The 13,467-nt window shown below is 37.5% G+C and overlaps 1 protein-coding gene across 1 annotated transcript in view; it reads left to right on the top strand.

Annotated features, from left to right (window-relative positions):
- LOC124760357 (collagen alpha chain CG42342-like) overlaps positions 1-13,467 on the top strand; it is a 641,799-nt gene that overhangs the window by 53,280 nt on the left and 575,052 nt on the right. Inside the window, exons 4-5 of the mRNA XM_047249099.1 lie at positions 1,714-1,749; positions 7,548-7,619. Coding sequence (XP_047105055.1) covers positions 1,714-1,749; positions 7,548-7,619 — 108 coding nt within the window. The remainder of the gene's footprint in view (positions 1-1,713; positions 1,750-7,547; positions 7,620-13,467) is intronic.

Below are 13,467 nucleotides of genomic sequence, written 5' to 3'. Positions count from 1 at the left end.
AATGAAGTTAAAAAAAGCCTCAGGCTCAGTTTCACATGGAATCAGCCAGTGACTACAGAGAAAGACTGCAAGCCTATATTCACCCATTTCGGAATAAAGACAATTTTCTGCGACTATTTTTTTTTAATCCACCTCAGTGTAAAAGAAGAACATTGAAATACCAAGTTTTCGACTGTCTGGAACACAAGATAATTTTCCAATGGTTGCTCTGAAGATGCACCGCCGTCCACCTTAAGAAGTCCAGTGTCTGCTGCCAGGATTATTCAAAAGAAAAGTTGCACAGGATTTGAAACACCACCTAATGTAGACTATTGGCGAATTTTTCAGTAGTGAGCAAAGTGACTGAACAAAATAATATTGTTTTATTTTGTTATATATGTCCTTATTGTGAACAATTTTCTTTATATGTTATATGAAAAATTTTAAACGACTCTTATGTATGTATATATGTAATTCTGATGCAGTCCATCCAGTCATCATTGCATGGAGACATTGAAGCAATTCAGAGACGGGTTACTAGATTTGTTACCAGTAGGTTTGAAAAACACGTAAGTGTTACGGAGATGCTTCGGTAACTCAAATGGGAATCCCTGGAAGGAAGGTGAAATTTTTTTTGAGTGACATTATCAAGAAGATTTAGAGACCAGCATTTGAAGCTGACTGATTTACTGCTGACAACATACATTGCGCATGAGGACTGTGAAGATAAGGTATGATAAATTAGGGCTCATACAGAGGCATATAGACAGTCATTTGTCCCTTGTTCTATTTGTGAGTGGAAAAGCAGAGAATGACTGGTAGTACACGGTACCCTCTGCGAGAACTGTATGGTGGCTTGCAGTGTATCCATGCAGATGTAAACAATGCAGATCTAGTAATAAGGTAATAGTACTGGTCTCATGTTTCTTTGGCACATGGGAGAGGGTCACGGAGTTGCTGAAGAAATTGAATTAGCAGAGATAAACTATTTGAGAAAGCCTACATAACAAAGTTACAAGAACCAGCTTTATATGATGAATCTAGAAATAACTGCAGTCCTCCATGTATCACTCCCATAGGGATTGCAAGGACAACATTAGTGATTACAGGATGCATGTAAACATTTAAGTAGTCCTTCTCCCATCGCTCCACACAAGGATGTACCATGATAGAAAGAAACAGTAATAACTGTTACAATGGGAAGAACCATGTGCCATTTACTTCACATTGGTCTGCAGAGTATGAATGTAGATGTGGATGCTGACTCAATCACAGATGTCAGCAGAAGGTAACAATGGAAAGAGCACCAGATACACTGGGTAAAAGATTATGGCATTTCTCCCCAGGTATTTCTTCCCCCGCCTGCTCCCCCCCTTTTTTTATAAGAACTAATAAATATTCTTCTTTCTACAGAACTGAGCTTCTTAATTCACAGTTCCTTCAGCAGATGTTAAAAGTTTGTTGTTTCATTACCAACTCTTTTTTTAAAAGTACTGTAATTCTGTAGTTAGTTGTCAGTGTATTCATGCTAAAATAGTATTAGTAATGATGCTTACAGTTGTCATAGCAACAGTGAGCAGTAAAGAAATTATAACACATGTATGTTACTTTCTGTAATATGTAATACTAAATGGTTTTTCACTTATTGCTTATAGTAGCTCTTTACTAATTGCCAGCTTTGATTCACACCATTAGTTATTTCTAACTGGAATCTTCTGATCTGCTTTTCTTCAGGGACCTATTGGCTTGGACGGTCCAAAGGGAGATCCAGTAAGTATGCTTTTCTAACACACTGTATTGCAATTTCACTGCTAATATTCATTCGTGTAACTAATAATTTTGTGTGAGCGCGCGCGCGCGCGCGCGCATGTGTGTGTGTGTGTGTGTGTGTGTGTGTGTGTGTGTGTGTGTGTGTGTGTACAATGCATGGCATATGCATGATATACATATAATCAATGTGGAATTCCTGAATGTGCTAGGAGAATAACCAAGACGAAGTGAATAGTTCATTTACTATAGTCATCTGATTTAAAGTATAGAATTGTTATGGTATTTGTTTGAAGGTTTGTATGTTAAATCAAGTGCAGAAGATTACAACAAGTACAGAATGACTAGCAGCATTTTTGTACTTAACCAGACAGCTGTTGTAAACTCATTGAACAATGCACTGTTTTCGTTCTTATGTGATGATAAGGCAGTATATGCTTCCTGTAAAACATCCCCAGATAAAACAATGCATTCAGTTCTGTGTGAAAATCTAAAAAGCCTTGTACTCTCCTTTCCACTTTATGTGCTGTGCAGATGTGCCCAGTGTTTCATGCAAAAAATGAATATTCTCCATGATCCATAAGTCTCCAAAGTCAGTGTGCAGTATCATCTATTAGCTATGTTTGAGAAACCAGTGTTCAGAGAAGTTGCTATAACAGTCAGTTCAGAATATGTCACAAAGTGCAATCTTCAGTTATGCCTCATGACATATTCCTTGGAATCAACCCTTGAAATTTATGATGTTCAATTATTAGATATTTTAGTATTTTGCTTGCATGTTCAGAAGTGTATTTGTCTACGCAAGTGGAAGCTTGTATCTGTTGTATTCAGTGCCTCATAACACATTAACTTAAAAAAGGTAAAGCTGACATCAACCCACAGGTTGGTTTGAACACAACAGTGCTCTACAAGGCATAGTTTTTTTGGAACTGCTGCACAGTTGCATTCTTCTGATTTTTGAGGAAACTTACTCAGCCAATTACAGGGGTACCTACAGTTAAGCATGGACTCCAAACCATTATGTTTCATATTCATGTACGATGTTATTAATGTATTGTCAGCAGTAGAATGTACTCCCAAGGTTCCTACACTTGACTTTTCGGTTATTAATATTCTAAATAATGTGCAGTGGATGAAACATCTATTTAGCAAAATAAAAGACATATTTATGCAATGTAAGGAGACAACTGTTTCTCCTCTAATGGTGTATGAACCAACAATGAATTTAACAAAGGCCTGAAAGTTTCACAGTGTAGAAAATGAAGAATATTGTACTGCATTTTAAACATATTGCCTTCTCTGTGTACTTGTTACAGATGCTTTTCACACTAAATTTATCTTTATGGATAAAATAATAAAACTAAATCACAAAAATTAATGATAAATCAATGAGAAAACCGATTTACAGTAACTTTTGTACATATTTTGGTAGGGCTTAGCCTACTAAATTCAGTGCCCTTTTATTAGTAGCATTTTACAGAGTAGATTTACTTTACTGTTATCACAGTGAGAGTTTACATGTGGTATACAGAATCTTTTCTGTATAAATGAGTTGATAAGTCTAACAAATATATGGCTTCCTTACCACATTCTCCCTCTTTTGATATTTCTTTTAACAAAGCAACTATCTTATCTTGTAATTTAAAGCAGATATAACTTCATAGAAATTTTTAGATTTTGAAGTAATTGCTTAGAAAATGGAATATACTGAATGAGTAACATAATTAATTATGAGGTCAGCCATGCCAACTGCAACTTACCATTGTTCTCCAACACACTGCAGATGTTTCTGGGACCTTTGCCCATAATCCTAAGCTTGAGCCCTCCATATTTATTATCTTCCTGTGTTTTAAAGCCCCAGGTGAAATGGGTAGCAGAGAAGGAATTCTCTGTGGCTTCTTGGTAAGTATGAAATCAGAAAGAGATGAGGTCAGTAGAAACAGAAGATGGGATCATCATCAAAGACATAGAAGGAATAAGAATATATATAAAGGTTTATTCTGGAATGTTGTTGAATGGGAACACTGTGGAAGATCATTAACCGGGAGTAAATGGTCTGCTTAATGGAGAACAACCACTAATTACCTGGGCGGAAACTGCTTTAAAACAAATGAAAGAAGGGAACTTTGCCCATAATAAAAGCAGTGAGAATCATGGAATTCAGTTGTTGCACTGAATCCTGGGAGTGATATGGAGAGAAAATTGGGTACCTAGTGACTGAAAAATGGGATTTATAGTACCAATATTTAAAATAAAGGAACAGGAAATAATGTATCAACTCTAGAGGGATCACTGTTTTCCCATTATTTCTTACTTGGAAAATATTCTAGAAACAAGATTGGAACTTAGTCTAGAACTTCAGTTTGGATAAGAAGGTGGTAGGTGAAGGATTAACTGTGGAACAATGTACTTTATTTTTGCACTCAAACAAATGATATATAAATATTGGGAGAAAGGGAAAGGTATGATAAATGTTTTCTTAGATTTGGAGAAGGCACATGACAGTGTGCCACAGGATGAAATATGGCACTGGTTAAAAAAACAGAATCACATTAACTCTCTAACTACAAAAATTCTCATGCTGCATGCTAATTTAGAGCATTATACCAATAGAAGACTGAAAGTTGGAGTGGTTTAGAACATGTAGAGGTATGCAACAGGGCAGTATGTTTTCCCATTCCACTTCATCACATACATGGATACCACAAAGGACACAAAAGTTGTGGGAAAAGAAGACCTAAATGCTCTTGTATTATGTTTATGAATGTGTCTGCTTTCTGAAAACTCACCAGGAATCCTCAAAGTTGAATAATTAGGTTCGTAACTGTAAAACAAGAAACAGAGATTGTTTTCACAGTTGTGTCCACAAAAGGCTCTTTACCAAAAATGTGTACTTCATCAACCTGCTGCAATAAAGAAAATTAATGAATTTCATGAATTCAAAGTATAGTTAAAACACTTTTTAGTAACACATAGCTTTTATTACACTGAAGAATATATGAATATCAAAAAGTAAAATTATTTACGCATATTGACATAAGACAGCTGTATTTACATGTAAGTTTGTAAACAACTTAAATATAAGACATTTTATTGTAGATAGGCCTGGCTACAAATTGTCTACATCCATACAATGCATATTTGTTGCCAGGTGAATAAAGAGATGGAAATGAATTGAAGGGAAACTGAGTCTGTGGAACCCCAAGTTCAAAGAGTTTGGGTTAACTGGGAGCAAAAACAGGACACTGGTGATGCCAGTGAGTTGAACACCCACTTCACATACCCTGTTTTAGGAGGGAAAGAAGATCAAGAATGCGAATAATTGTAGAGATCTTGGTACCATTGTGCCAAGTGAGGAGAGTGCCAATCTTCAGGTTCTGAACAGGGTGATCAAAGTATCCATACTTTTCAGTCTAATACGAAGACTTGTGTGGGATAAGGATGTTCCTCTAAGAGCTAAACAGACCATGTGACCATACTCAAAATTATTATTTTGTCTATCATGCTGTACAGCCTGTAGATCTGTGTCATAACCAAAAGACATGTAAGTCAACTACAAGCTTGTGAAATGAAACTCTATAGGTCTCTCTGCAAAATCCAGTGAAAGCCAAGACCAAAAATGAGCCCAAAAAGAAAGACCTGGAAGTAGAACTGACCATTTAGGAAACAGAAGTTCTTGTCAAACCAATTTAATGATAGCAGGAAAAAGAAGAAGAAAGGAGGAGTATATTGGTGTTGTTGCCTGGGTGACTTCAAGAGATAAGTTTAGCCTCCTAATTGGAACTGATTTTCTTCCTTCCTCCACACACAATGGCTCTTTTCCTCACAATGTTTGGGACTCATTTATTGAGTGTATGTTTTGGTTTAGGTTGATACAATGAATTTGTGTGTAGTCTGGTGTCATGCTTGTGCTGAATGATAGCAAGAGAAGGGAGAATGTGAAACTCAGTGCCTGCACACAGTCTACTTCTCTTGAATAACACTATGTGGTCCACTAAGCTTATTCCCAAGTGACAGACAGATTACCATTGACAGAGTCACATGCCCACACTCCATGGGACGCTGTCAAGAGGTTTGAAATTTAATGCAGCACATTGGCATAAAGTCTGGTGATAAGAAACTTAATGCTACCCCTTCTGTTGCTTGCCATATATTGGTGTTGAACATTCCTTAGACAACCATGATTCAAATCAGCTATCTCCTATTGAAATGCTGATACACAGATGTGCATTAGCAATCTCAACTATGGAGTCAGGTTCAGGGCACTTGAAGAAAGGTAAACATGAATGGACACTTGAGGGAGAAATGGGGGGGGGGGGGGTGAGGGGGAGAAGGAGACACAGAGTTTACAGCCAAGAAAACATGGATATAAGAAACAGCAGCATATTTTTGAAAACTGAAGTAACGTAACATTAATCATAATACTAATGTGAGGAAGGGAGAAGACTGTAGTGAGAATAGAACACAAAGGAATGGAAGGGAAGGGAAGGGCAAGGTTGAGCTATGAGAGAAGAGAGGGAGAGGGGAGAGTCGATGGACCAAGATGAGCAGAAATTAAAGCTAGGGACTCTGTGAGACAGCAGGTTAACACCACTCACATTCACACATTCTATGAGCTTGTAGGGATGAATGTTCAAAGTAGTAATTATCTGATTTTAATTTTAATTGAGGCAGTGTTTTCAGTTCATTGTTATCTAACCCAGTAGATGGTTGAGCTACTTAACATCTGAGGTCATCAGTCCCCTAGAACTTAGATCTATTTAAACCTAACTAACCTAAGGACATCACACACATCCATGCCCGAGGCATGATTCAAACTTGCGACTGTAGCTGTCGCGTGGTTCCAGACTGAAGTGCCTGGAACTGCTCGGCCATTCCAGCCGGCAGTCAGCAGTACAAAAGGTGACATCTGACTAATATGTACCATGGCACTATAACCTATGGATGCTTGCTTTTATCTGCATCAAAGAGCTCATAAACATCTTCTTTACGTGTGGAAAGCTTAAAAACATTTGCAAGTACAATTCTGTGTGTGAAAATGGGTTTCAATCAATTTTTCCCAATATCTGTAGGCATGTGTTATGGCTTAGTACATGCACATGAGATTGGCTGGTAGAGATATTGTATTATACCAAGGAAGTATTAGATTAGTGGGAGGAGATGCTGATGGAAGAGATGGATTTGATAAGAATAAATTCAAGTGAATAAAATTCATTTGTTTCCTTTGAAATTAGAAGAGTTTTGATTTTTATGTGATTCTGTCTTACTCAGCTTAATTGTTTTCCTGTTTTATCTCTATGAAAATTTCAGTGAAAGTTACAAGGAACCTCTTGGGGGTGTTACATTGACTGTTGTGTAAATTTTCAAGTCTAGTGGTCAGATGTTAGTTTTTCTTAGCATGTAACTTCATCACTGAATAGTTATGAGAAGATGTGATGGATTTTACATTTACATGCTCTCCATAGGGACATTTTTCAGGAGTCTGTGAACTATGAGGTTCAGAACAGTAACAGCATATGGATGAATTAGGATGTGAAGTAGGCTGAGCTGATGACAAGATAATATTTCAGCCATTATGGAGAGGTTGTTGAGGAGGCCGTAAAGAGTGATAGCTTATGTCATGGCAAAGGATGTTTTTGAATCCTTTTAGCTAATAAGTGATGAAATAAAGTACCTCAAGTTTTTAATTTTATTTCATAGTGAAAATAATTATTCAGCAACAGGTTTCTCTCTACACAGTTAAATAGCTATTACATTTATTCCAAATTGTATGTTAATAAAATTTAAAAAATGTATTACAGGGGCGTCCAGGAGAGAAGGGCCAAAAGGGAGAGTTGGGGAGTCCAGGTTTTGATGTCTTCTCTGCTGTTAAGGTGAGAATGAATTATACATTCATGAATGTATGTATTGTTAGGTTTCATTCATAAATTCAGTAAATTCAAACAAATTATTTGAGAGAAGAAATTTAAAATGTAAATATAAGATATCTGTGTATTTATAAATGTAAGTGGAAAGCTGGTTATTCTTGCAAAAGCATAGAGAATTATTTTGGTAAATACTTTGAAAGCCTTGTTTTGTCTTTTATTATTTTAGAATGTAGGCTATGTGTTAAGTGCAAACCCTTTCAAATTTTATTATTGGATCCATATCTAGATGTATATTATTAGGCATAAATTATTTTCATATTGTACTATAGCTATTTATCTGATACTCCAAAACATTGTAACAATAACTAAAGGAACCACAAGGGAAATATAATTCTGTGTCATGAAATTTCTAATTTATTAGTTTACATTTGACTGTTAATGCACTAGTTTAGAGAAATGAGAAATAGAATCCCATGATTTAAGTAATATCCTCACCCATAAATTTGATCATGCTTATACAACAAATTCTGATTTCTAGCTACAGAAGTATAGTGCTTAGACTCAAGCCACAAACTGTGTTGTCAATAGTTATTCTTATGTTTTAGGAGATATGACTTTCATGCACAAAAACATTAACAATTAAAACCACTATACAGATTTGAAAACAAATTTGGCTATCTCTTGTCACTGTTACCTTACATTCTGCTTAGGCAAAATGATTGGAGAAAAGAAAAAAATTACAATGACAACAATGGCAAGAATATTACGAAGAGAACAACTGTTTTATTGACTTTTTTATCTGACAGTACTCTTGACACTCCCTCTCCCTGAAAATTATACACAAACACATTTTTTTACAAGCAACACAAATAGTCTAGTCTAAAAATACATGTGTAATGAGACTTCATGACACCATAGAAAGACAGTTATAGTCCAATCCATGAACGATGGCAGTTCACGCATGTCAAGGCATGGACGGGGATTGCATTATTGATGATTCTAAGTGACAGTTGTGGTATGTGCATGTGGCCACACACAAGTGCCTTTTGAAGAAAGCGGGTGTCCTGCAAATTAAGTCTCTTACTTGCTTATACAGAATTCATCACTACCACGACAATCAGTGATGACAGCTCACAACAAATGGAATCAAAATTCACTAAACAGCTTGCTACTTTCACATTTAATACCCGCATTAGGTACATTATTCACAGCAGAGTCAGAACACTACTGAAAGGTCATTGGCTGAAAGAAAATATGTGACAAAGGCGTGCAGAATGAGCCTAAAGTTGACCGCCATCATTTCTAACTCTACCTATAGTGGCCTGAAAATAAATGCCTTTAAAGTTTACAATTTTCCTTTCTTGATGTCTGTTGTATTCCTAAGTTTTTTCATGTTATCAAAATACAATTTTATTTTTGTGATCAGTTTCATATTTATTTCCATTTCTAAGTTTCTTATTAGTAATTTTATCATTTTACACAGCAGTTTTTGTCAGTTGAATAATTAACACTGCCTGTCAAAAAAATTGAAGCATCCAGAAGGGGAGGAGGAAAAGAAATGAAAGTTTATGGGTTGAGAGGGGTTGTGATATTATTTCAGTCATAACAAAATCAAGTCAAATGTACAAAGAACTTGTCAGTATGAGCCAGCTTGTCAGTATGATGTTGTACTGCCTCCTCTGGCCTGAATGCAAGCACTGATTAGGTACCATTAAGCCATTATATCTTCTTATGTCACAAGTTGGCCCAACAACTGTTGTAACTGGTTCTTGATATACTGGCACTGGCATGGAGTTGACATCTGAGTGGTCCCCGACATGTTGTATCAAGGACAGATCTGAGAATCTTGCTGGTCATGAAGAGTACTTAAATATCACACAGACAGTTCATAGAGATACATGCTATGTGTGACCAAGTACTGTTCTGTTGAGAACTGGCACCACAATACTGTCACATGATAGGTAACACATGAGGATACAGGACGTCTGCGACATATCGTTGTGCCATCAGAGTTTCTTCAATCACTACCAGCCATGACCTGAAGTCATACCCTATGGTTCCTCACACCGTGACATCAGGAGTAACAAGACTATGCCTCTAAAAATTGTATGCTGCGTACTTGCTGATAATGATCATCCAGAATAGTGTAAAACCACAGTTCATTGCTGAGCACAGTGAGATAGCATTCGTCATAAGTCCATGTTCCTGGTCACAGCACCACTCCAAATGCAGCTGTTTGTGGAGTGGTGTTAATGGCAGTGTATGCATGGGATGGCAGCTTGCTAGTCCTGCTGCTGATATTATCTGATCAGGGGTGCAGGATGACACAGAATGTTTGTGGAGCCCATTACTTGTTCTTAGATGGCAGGTGCAGATGTGAAGATGTTATGATGTGCTTGATGCACAATAAGGTAACCCTTCCCTATGGTGAGATGGCATGTTTCCATGCAGTCAAGCATCAGGCAATTGTCACATCTGAATACACCACAAATTTGAATATTACCCAATTCGACCAGCAAACCATTTTGAGGCCCACAATGAGGCTGGTTTGAAATTCTCTCAGGTGCTGATGACATTGTATTGCAGGTATATATGGGATCTCCATGCCTTACACAATGACCACTAAACATCTGACACTGTACACACCCTGTATACACACTACCAAGTCTGGTAACAAAACTATACACAAACTACACTTATGCATTCTGATGGGCATACTACATGTTGCAGGGAATTTCAGCTCTATTGATTTACATACCCACAAATGTTATGTATGTTTACACAGTTACTCTGCTATCTGACCATGTCTTATAGGTCTTTCACATTTTACGTCAGTGTAATACTTATATGTTTGTATTGGTCTCATGGTGTCCAGCTAGTTGCAGTCATTTACATGACACGATATTTCTGCAGTAAACCTTGCCATCACCTTCAGGTGGAATTAATATCTTTGCTACTTCATGTGTCCTTTATACCTTTATCACTTCCTATGTTTGCTCATAGTAGTTGGCTGCAAGATTTGCTGGGTTGAGTGGCAGGGGGATGTGATCGCTGAATGCAGGCCATGAATTTTGGTCCCTGAGTGCTGCTGCCACTGCTGTCAGGTGCAGAAGTTGCTCTCAGTGGACTTTGACTTGACCTGGCTGAGCACTGGGTCAACAACATTACTGAGAGTGAAGTGTATGTCTCTATTGATCAGGCAATGGGCCACTCATATTTTGACAGTCTCCTTTGGAGCACAATCCCAAAATGACACATTAGAGTCATCTACAGGAGTTAAGACTCTGGATAATCTTTGAAATGGGAAAGACGATTTGCTCAGTTTTCTTGCCTTTTTGATGAGGTGTCATAACCATGGCATAATACCGACATTTTTAAGGATCACCCATTCTATAAATACTGCCAGCTACCCACCAGAGCACAAGAAGAGCAAGTCTGGCTCTTGTAAGAGAAGTGACCTGGTACATACACTGGTGACTATACACAACGTCTAAGGAATTGCTCAAACTCCATGGAGAGGTGGGTTGTGTACTCTCGTTTGATTCTTCAGAGTGGGTTGACCCTCTCTCTTAGGCTTAAATTCAAACATCTGGCAGTGAGAGGGAAACAATTGCAGGAAGAGCAATGACAAACTATAATCAATCTCATGGAGCAAGAGATTGACAGTGCAACAAAATTAGGTGCAAAGGGACTCAATTTTGCTGCAATGCTGACTGCTGTACCTGTTACAGATTTCATCAGTAGTGTAGAAGAAGTAATTTACAGCCTCTCTGGTAACAATGTGGAAGAGATTCACCAGGAAATGTGCCACATGCTCACCAGAGCTATTTTACCAGAGACAGCCATTCGAGAGTTACGGAATGATCATGAAATAGTCATTTTACCTGTGGACCCTGCGGACGAATGAGATGCCTTTGTAGTACTACTTCCATTGTCAAAGTACAATTGCAGAATGAAATCTTACTAAAGGATCCAGAACACCAGGAATTAAAGGGTTACATGAACAGTGGAATAAGTAGGAAGACCGTTGAGCTTCCATGCCAGTCCCTAACAAAATTATATCATCAAAAAACTTTGACCATGAGTTACTGCACGACCAAGGCTCTACAGCTTACCAAAAATTCACAAACAGGTTATCCCTCTACAGCCTATTGTAAGCGACATAGATGCACCAACATACCAGCTGGCTAGATATCTAATGGCAATATTATGCTATTGCTGTGTCAGTAAATATCAGCACCACATCAGGTTGCAAGACTGCACTTTTGTAATCGGGACCATATGGTGGGGTTTGATGTGGTCTCCCTCTTCAGAAAAGTGTGGCTTTCTGACTCTCTCAAACAGATCAGGAAGAAATTCAGCCCTGTAATGATTGCCCTCCTTAAATTTGTCCCCATAACTACAGTATTTCCCTCTAGTAATGACTAATGTGAACAGATTGTGACCTCACTATGAGGTGCTCTCTGTCACCAATTGTTGGAAAGCTATCCATGGACAGTTTCAAAGAGAAAGCTCTGGAAAAAGCTGCACTGAAACCCAAGTGATTTTTCAGGGAAGTTGATAATGCACTTACACCACTCACATCATAAAACAACATATGGAACTAAATGTGCCACTTGCTTTGTACATGATCTGTATGAATCAAACCTAGATTTGTTGCTGTGGAGATCTGGTATTCACCCTGTAGGTGTGAGGAGTACAGTTTCAAGGAACATGAGTGTTTGTTATCATCATACAAAACTATTTCTGGATAAGTATTCTGTTCTACAAAGTAGTTGTTTTGATCCAGTTCAGACCCATAAGAAGACAGCAAGGTGTAGTCTTTGAGAAATTGATATAAAATCAATATTGAAAGAGAATTAGTGCACAAGTCTTAACATCGAATGAGGACAGAAGCTATGTTGCAGGTGTGTCTCACTATTAAAAAGTGGATATTCTGATAATGTACGTGGTAGTGATGAAGAGTATCAGCAACCTTCAACCACAGTGGCGAGCAATTAAATACTTCAGTGACTACGCTTGGTTTGTCTCCCATGAAGACAGAGAGTTGAGAAAAGTTACAGACCCAATTACATTTGAAGAAAACTACAAGAAACTGAAATGGAAATGAAACACAAAATGGCAGAGGGACTAGTCGTTGAAGAGGAAGCACTATCTACTCCAAAGAAACAGAAATCATGCCATAAATGCTCCGGTTTGGACAAAATTATGCATGACTTAAGAAAAAGTGTAGTATCTGCACGCCTTCCACTTTTTGGTCTATTGAGCATACTGTATAGGAAAATTAAAAAAAAAAAAAATCCAAGGAGTGCATACAGAACTTCGACAGGCTCTGGGTAAACAATTTAAGTTCAGAAATAAAGGTGCTAGTATCAGAGTTTTATGAAAATGATTACTACAGCAGAATAATGCAAGAAAGAATATGTTACCGTAAAAATGGGAAATGTATGGGTGCAGATGCAAACAAAGGCTCTTGCTTTGTAACATTTCTAAACTTTATGTAGAATTCAATGAAGAATATTCTAATTTTGTTGAACTGTGTTGTGAAAAACCAGACAAACTGACCACACACAGAGCTTTACGGCAACAGCACAATATGTATATCTCCAATTTTGTAAGGATCATGTGAAACAAGATGAAATTGAAGTAATAGTGGACTTTTCTGAAAATTATGCATTTATAGTGCAAGATGATATTCAAGGATACCATCGGGACAACAGCTAAGCAACTCGACAACCATTTATGATTGACAATAGCGATGAATCAGGCGGTGTGTCTGTTATTAACTTGTGCATTTTTAGTGACTGTTTAATTCATGATGCCATTGCAGTTCATGCCTGTGGCATGTGATGGC

Source organism: Schistocerca piceifrons, chromosome 1 (assembly GCF_021461385.2).
Source record: "Schistocerca piceifrons isolate TAMUIC-IGC-003096 chromosome 1, iqSchPice1.1, whole genome shotgun sequence".
NCBI lineage: Eukaryota > Metazoa > Arthropoda > Insecta > Orthoptera > Acrididae > Schistocerca > Schistocerca piceifrons.
This window is presented reverse-complemented; position numbering and strand designations above follow the sequence as displayed.